The following is a 6,840-nucleotide window of genomic DNA, read 5'->3' as shown; positions in this document are numbered from 1 at the left end:
GGACAATACCGGTGGTGGTGGTAGTGCCGGAAACGGTTTTGGAGACCGCGGTGGTGGTGGTGGTGGTGGCGGCGGCGGGAACGACGATAACAAGGACAAAGAAGGATCTGACGCGGAACATAAGAGGAGGATGGCTCTCTTGATGTCTCAGAAATTCACTCTTGGTTACGCTGCTCTTGTAGGAGGTACTTAATTTTTTTCAATTTATTTTACCTGCTTGAATCGCTGCTGTTAAGACCCTAGAAAGTGGAAGAAACTCGTTTGTTGCTAAACCCTGGAGTGTGGAAAACCCTAGGAAGATGAGCTAGCACTAGCGTTGAACTTGTTTGTGTTTGATTTGTTGGAATTCTGAATATTAATTAACTCGGATCACGTAAGAGTCAGGGTGTCATCTCTAGCAGCTAATTTTGATGAATTGTATCGAGTAATTTTGTAGTCATAGAATCCTGTTCTGGCTTTTTCACCTTGCACCATGTTTATGCACTATGTTCTGTTACCTTTTTTTTCCCCAGTGGTATCTGCATTCTTCTGACAATGCTGTTGTTGGTGATTGTTCATTGTTGGCAGTGGGTGGTCTGATGGGCTATTTGAAGAGTGGGAGCCAGAAGTCGCTTTTGGCCGGTGGCGTGTCTGCGGCTTTGCTGTATTATGTGTACACTGAGCTACCTCTGAGGCCTGTTTTTGCATCATCTGTGGGCCTTGGTAAGTTGATTTGTTGTTGGTCAAGGATCAAGATATCTTACTCTGACTAGGCTGTTGTAAATTACTACAACATTGGTTAAAGTCCATCGTAGGAAGCAGCTATCTTATCTGTTGTTAATATAATAGGGTGCATTTTCTAGTTGAGCTTTAGTATCCAAAAAATTTAGTGGTAATTTTATTATTTCATTCCATCATTACAATTGAGTGGTATCATTTCATTGCACTTCGTTTCATATGCCAGTTATATATGCATGTCTTCAAGGAGTGCACTAGTACCTTATTTTTTTCGTGTGTGTGTTTGTGTTTTTTTTTTTTTTTTTTTGGGGGGGGGGGGGGGGGAGAGAATAAAAGAAGAATATATATTGTTGTAGTTGATGTTTCTCTAATATTTACCAACTCTAGACTAAAAAACATACTCCTGTCTAAACTCTGGAGCTCCTTTGGAGGTGAATTATCTAAATGTCAGAGTTACGACGAGTAGTTGGTTAAAGAAGTAGAAGTATCATTTGGTAGTCCCTGAATTTTACTGAACCTAACAAAGAAAGACAAAAAGAAAAGAGACTATGATGTTTGGCACATAATTGAAGAGACTGATGCATCGCTATTGGTGTATAATTTCAATGAGGATTCGTAGCTTCCTTGTAAGTGACTACGATGCATTCCCAATATATATAATTGTAGCATGGATTGATGGTTTCCTGTGTAAGATATATTGAAGTTTGTTATCGGTAAAGGCTCTTTAGCAATAGAACTAGTGTGGAGTTCCCTGATGGCCTTACCCTGACTAAATTTGGGAACCAGAATATGTATATATATTGATGTATTTGATATTTATTTAAACATTCAAGTTTCTCAACCTTGCAAGGCAATTGGTGTAAGTTTCGTGTCTTTTGCCCTCATGTCTGATTTTTGTGATTACTTTTCTTGATATATATGTAGGCATATCGGCTGCACTTTTGGCAGTGATGGGTTCTCGTTTCAAGAAATCAGGGAAGATCTTTCCAGCAGGTGTTGTTTCCTTAGTCTCCCTTATAATGACGGGTGGTTACTTGCATGGAATTATGCGTAGCTCTCACTAGAATACTAGAATGTAAACAAGGAAGGTGAGATTGTAGGGTATCATGCAATCTTTGGCTAAATACAATCTCCTTTTGTTATGAGCATTGTGTTGCTTTCTAGGACCTTTGTTGTGAAATAAAGAGCCAGAGTTTGGAACTTCTGTGTTGCCACTGTTTACGAGCATTGTTATTATTATTTTAAGATGGACCATTTCCTCGTGTTAAGGATGTTAGTATGTTACATAAATTTTGGTCATTAACAATCAATATGGATCACTCTGTGTACAGTTTGTGTTTATATTTTCTATTGTTGGGAATAATAAAAGGATTTAGGTGTCAAATTCATTCACGTTAAGAGTATAGTATTATCAACAGAAATTTTTAAATTATTTTAATAAATTTATTGGAAACTTAAATTTTATATTTTTGTAATAAAAAATTTTTAATTGATGATTTTTGGACAAATGTTAGTTTAACTCTTAAAATAATTAATAAAAAATGAGAGATGAAAATTGTATTTTTTATATTATAAAAAGAAAGTGAAGATTTAGTAGGAGTATTTATCTAAATTGGTTCCTAAAGAATGTTTAAGTGGATGTTTTGGTCTTCAACAAAAATTAATTATATAGTTGGTTTTTAACGTTTTTTGGCGTAAAATAAATTGGTTTTTTTTGACACGGTTTTGTTAAGCACCAAGGCTGTGTTTGTTTTTTAGAATAGGATAGGACAAGATAGAATTTAAGAACATAAGGAATAGAGACACAAAATTTTGTGTTCTTGTATTTTGTTTGATAATAAACTAAACAAATTTTAAAAATCTAATTTATTCTTGTTTTTTTCATTCAAAAAATTTGAGATGAAAATATAATGATAAAAAAATATAATTATAAAAAATTAACAAGAATAATAAAAAAAATGAAAAATAAATTGTGTCTTTTGTTAGTGTCTCCGTGTCTTTTCTGTTAGGATGAATACAAAATACACTAATTCAATGTCTCTAGACACATTGTCTCTGTCCATGTCTCCTCGATCAAACATGATTTTATATTTCTATGTCCCTGTCTCAGTGTTCTATCTCTATAAACAAACACAATCTAACAAAACAATATAACGTCAAGTTAGTGACTGGGCTGTTAATTATCACGTGTTAAATTAGGACAAATTAGTCCTCCTTAAGAAAATTATTTATGAGACAGATATGTCTCTAAGGAAATCATATATTATGCAAATAGATATCTAATAATTTCATTTAACAGTTAATTAAACCTTTTCATTTTTTGAAATCAGATTTTATACACATAAATTTAATACTATTTCATAGTTGTTTGTCTTATTATACAAGCATAATGACAAATATGCAATTATCCTCACAAGACTACAAATATAATAACAACAATGTAAATATAAACAATACAAATATAATTACAGTAAGTGCAAATATAATCACAGCAATATAAATGTTTTGGTCATATTAAAATTTTTTAGCACTATTTAGGCTCCTAGGTCTTAATGTAAAGAGATTTTTTTCCTTGGATCTTTGACCTAGTGATTTTTTTTTTGGTTGTCAAAACCTAGTGAATTATTTTGATTTGAGAAAAAATGTTTAAAGAGTTTGGCTATCATGTATAAAAAAAGATATATTGGTATGATCTAAAAACTCTTAATATAGAAATAGGCCTACATCCTATATATATAGAGACAAGAAAATTAAAGAGATGTGTAATAAAAAACATACTTGTGTTAAAGAATTTTAATATGGCCTAAACATATTTGTATTGTTGTGATTATATTTGTATTGTTTATGTTTATACTGTTGTGATTATATTTTTATTGCTGTGATTATATTTGTAGTCTTGTGAGGATAATTGCATACCTATCACTATATTCGTAAAAGGCAAGTGACTATGAAGTAGTATTAAAATTATGTGTCTAAAATTTGGTTTTAAGAAAATGAAAATTTTAGCGGACTGTTAAATAAAATGATTAGGGACCTATTTACCTTATATATGAGGTTTTTAGAGATCTATTTGCCTTATATGTGATTTTTTTGGGACCTATTTACGTGATAAATAGTTTTCTTAAAAGGAGACCAATTTCTCTTAATTTAACACGTGGTGCTTAACGGCTAAGTCACTAGTTTAACATGACATGTCAGATTATTCCGTTTGTTCTTAACAGAACAATGTCAAAAAGGACTAATTCATTTGACGCTATAAAATATTGGGGGACCAATTGTATAATTAATTTTTGTTAGAGATTAAAATATTCATTTTGAAAATTTTTGAGGAGCAATTTGGATAACTACTCATTTAATAATGTATTAAAAATGTCTAAATAATTTTTTTTTAAAATTTTGAACAAACAACTAAGCTTGAAATTAAGGCTAAACTTTTTAGTAATGAAAGATTTTGTGTAATTTATACTAATGGTTAATTGGTGTGTTTTATTTTATATGGACTTTATTTATTTTTTATTTTAAATAACAAATCGAAATCTCATATTTAAAGAATAATAAAATTTGTAAAGAAATATGAGGATCAAATTTTCTAAGTTCACAAATTAAAGAGATCGATTTGTGTTAAAATAATTTTTTTTACCGTAAAGTAAATTGGAGGTTTTGATTTACACATTTAAAAATTATTTTAATACAAATTTGAGAGTTAAATTTTGTATGTTTAAAAAAATTTTAAATAAAAAAATAAATATAATCCTTAAATTTGTATGTAAAAAAAAATTAAAAGCCACAAATCTAACCCTTAGATATGTGCTTTTCACATGAAAAAAAAATACATTAACTCTTCACATTATTTAAAAACACCATTAAATATTCAACACTAAATTTAAAAGCATGAAATTAAACTTTTTTTATTATAAAAAATAAATTAATTTATCAATGCTCAATTGCTCACGTGAAACTTATGGTTACTTAACAACGAATAGGAGTAACAACACTATTCGAATTTGCTGGTATTCACTCCGCCTCTATCCATTCGGGGCGGGTAATTACCTGCTTCGCTGCGAGACAAGTTTTCTGCGGGTAAGATCTTAGGCGAGACGGGACANAACAAAATTAAATAAGACAAAAATCTGCCTCATTGTTATTCCTAGTTACAAAAATACTTAGATAATTTAACTGCTTAAGTCCTGACTTTTAAGTTGCTAGTTAATCCCCAGGATAAAAAAGTCTGGTGATAATTAAATGCATGTGTGCTACTTCCTCTGCGAATGGTCTCTTTCCTTTTTTATTTTGTTGCAAATTAAATGTTATTTTTAATTTTAAAAACTTATTAATTAATTTTTTTATTATATTCTTTAATATTAATTAGAAATGTTTAGAAAAGTAAACAATTGAATAATATTAAAGATATCTTTATTTTCTTATAATTTATATTTTTAATAACTTTAATATTATTTTAATAATTATATATAATTAAAAAAGGACAATTAATTTTAAAATTACTGGCGAATAATTTTAGTTGTGTAAGAGAAATATTAGGAGGTTATTAGAATTTATTATTTTTAGTTATTAGTAAATCATGAATTCAATTTATTTAGGTAGAAATTAATTTAAAAATAGAATAAAAAATAGTATAATCTAACTATATTGGTGTATAATGTGTTATTCACATTTGTAGATATGTAAGTTTGGAGACTTACAAAATGTAAAATATGTTTTGCATGGAAGAAAAAAAAAAGTTACTTCAAAACGCAACCCCCATTTGGCATAGAGGGGTAATCAAATCTAAAAACATGTCTTCTGTATGCAAAGAAGACGTGCCACTTGACCATGTTTGAAATGACCAAACACAAGTTGCGTTTGGCAGATATGCAGAGCAAAGCGCAGCTTACGATTGACATGAAAGTAGCTTGTATGTCCGACACGTGTTGGTAAAGGAAAGAGAGTGGATCTTTATAATGTGTTTTGCGTCTTGCTTTCAGAGTACATTTTACTTCTGTATTTTGATTGCAAGGGAGAGAAAAGGAAGAAGACCAGAAAGAAAGAAGGAGTAATTTGAGTGAATGAGGAATAAAATTACGGAAGAAAAATAATTCGTAATTTTATATTATTTCAAAAACATATTATTGAATATCTGAATCTTTTTTAATAAATAAGTATTTTTTTTGTATTCTAATCAGAAATAAATTTATTTATTTGTATTTTATTAGTAGATTTTTGGTATAAATTTAATTATTATTATTATTATTATTATTAGAATGTTAGTGTTAGCGTGTGTTACACGGTTTCTGTTGTTGTTATTATTTATTATTATTCTATTTTCTTATGTTAACTGTTATTATTAATAATATATTATTATTTTGAATAATATAATAATAATAATAATATGCTATTAATATATTCATAATCATGTTATTATTCTTAACATATTATTATTAATCTTAGCATATTATGAGTAATATATAATTAATATTTTTTTATTATTATTAACTACTACTACTACGTGTGTGTTTGGATTACAGTTTACAAACGGGAGTTTGAATAAAATTAATTTTGCAAACTTGATTTTGATGAAAAGTAAGTTTGTATCAAGTGATTTATGTTTGGCAATATTTATATCAAAATGAATTATAGTAAAATAAATGTTGTTTGGATTACACTATTCAAAATCACTTTTAGATACAAAATTACTAAAATAGACATCAACTTAAATAATTTTTGTATATTATTTTAATTTAGATATTTGAATAGATGTTATTAATTAATTCTATAATAAAATTAATATTTATACACTAAGATAAAAATAATATATAAAAATTGACAAAATATACTTTTAATTAAAACTAACAAAATATAAATTTTAGAGAGTACTAAAAATAATAAAAAAATTAAATATTTATTTTGGTAGTAATTGAAATAAATCAAAAAAAATTTTATGATATTTTTTATATAGTATATTTTTAGTACTCTTATTACTCTTATTTTTTAATATATTTTTAGTAACATGTATAAAGGATAAATTTGGTAAAAAGTAAATAAAGATGGAGTATTGATGGCTAAAAGCCCGTTGGTGAAACGCAGAAGCTCAAAATTGTAGCTTCTTGTAAACGTGATTTTGAAAAC

At 28.1% G+C, this 6,840-nt stretch overlaps 1 protein-coding gene across 1 annotated transcript in view; it reads left to right on the top strand.

The window, feature by feature from the left end:
- The window catches only part of LOC107470465 (protein FATTY ACID EXPORT 2, chloroplastic), a gene marked incomplete in the record, with an annotated part of 2,360 nt that extends 333 nt beyond the window's left edge, over positions 1-2,027 (top strand). The window contains 3 exon segments of the mRNA XM_016089866.3: positions 1-185; positions 568-702; positions 1,642-2,027. Coding sequence (XP_015945352.1) covers positions 1-185; positions 568-702; positions 1,642-1,781 — 460 coding nt within the window.
- Between the last annotated feature and the right edge of the window lie 4,813 nt (positions 2,028-6,840).

Source organism: Arachis duranensis, chromosome 1 (assembly GCF_000817695.3).
Source record: "Arachis duranensis cultivar V14167 chromosome 1, aradu.V14167.gnm2.J7QH, whole genome shotgun sequence".
Taxonomy (NCBI): domain Eukaryota; kingdom Viridiplantae; phylum Streptophyta; class Magnoliopsida; order Fabales; family Fabaceae; genus Arachis; species Arachis duranensis.
This window is presented reverse-complemented; position numbering and strand designations above follow the sequence as displayed.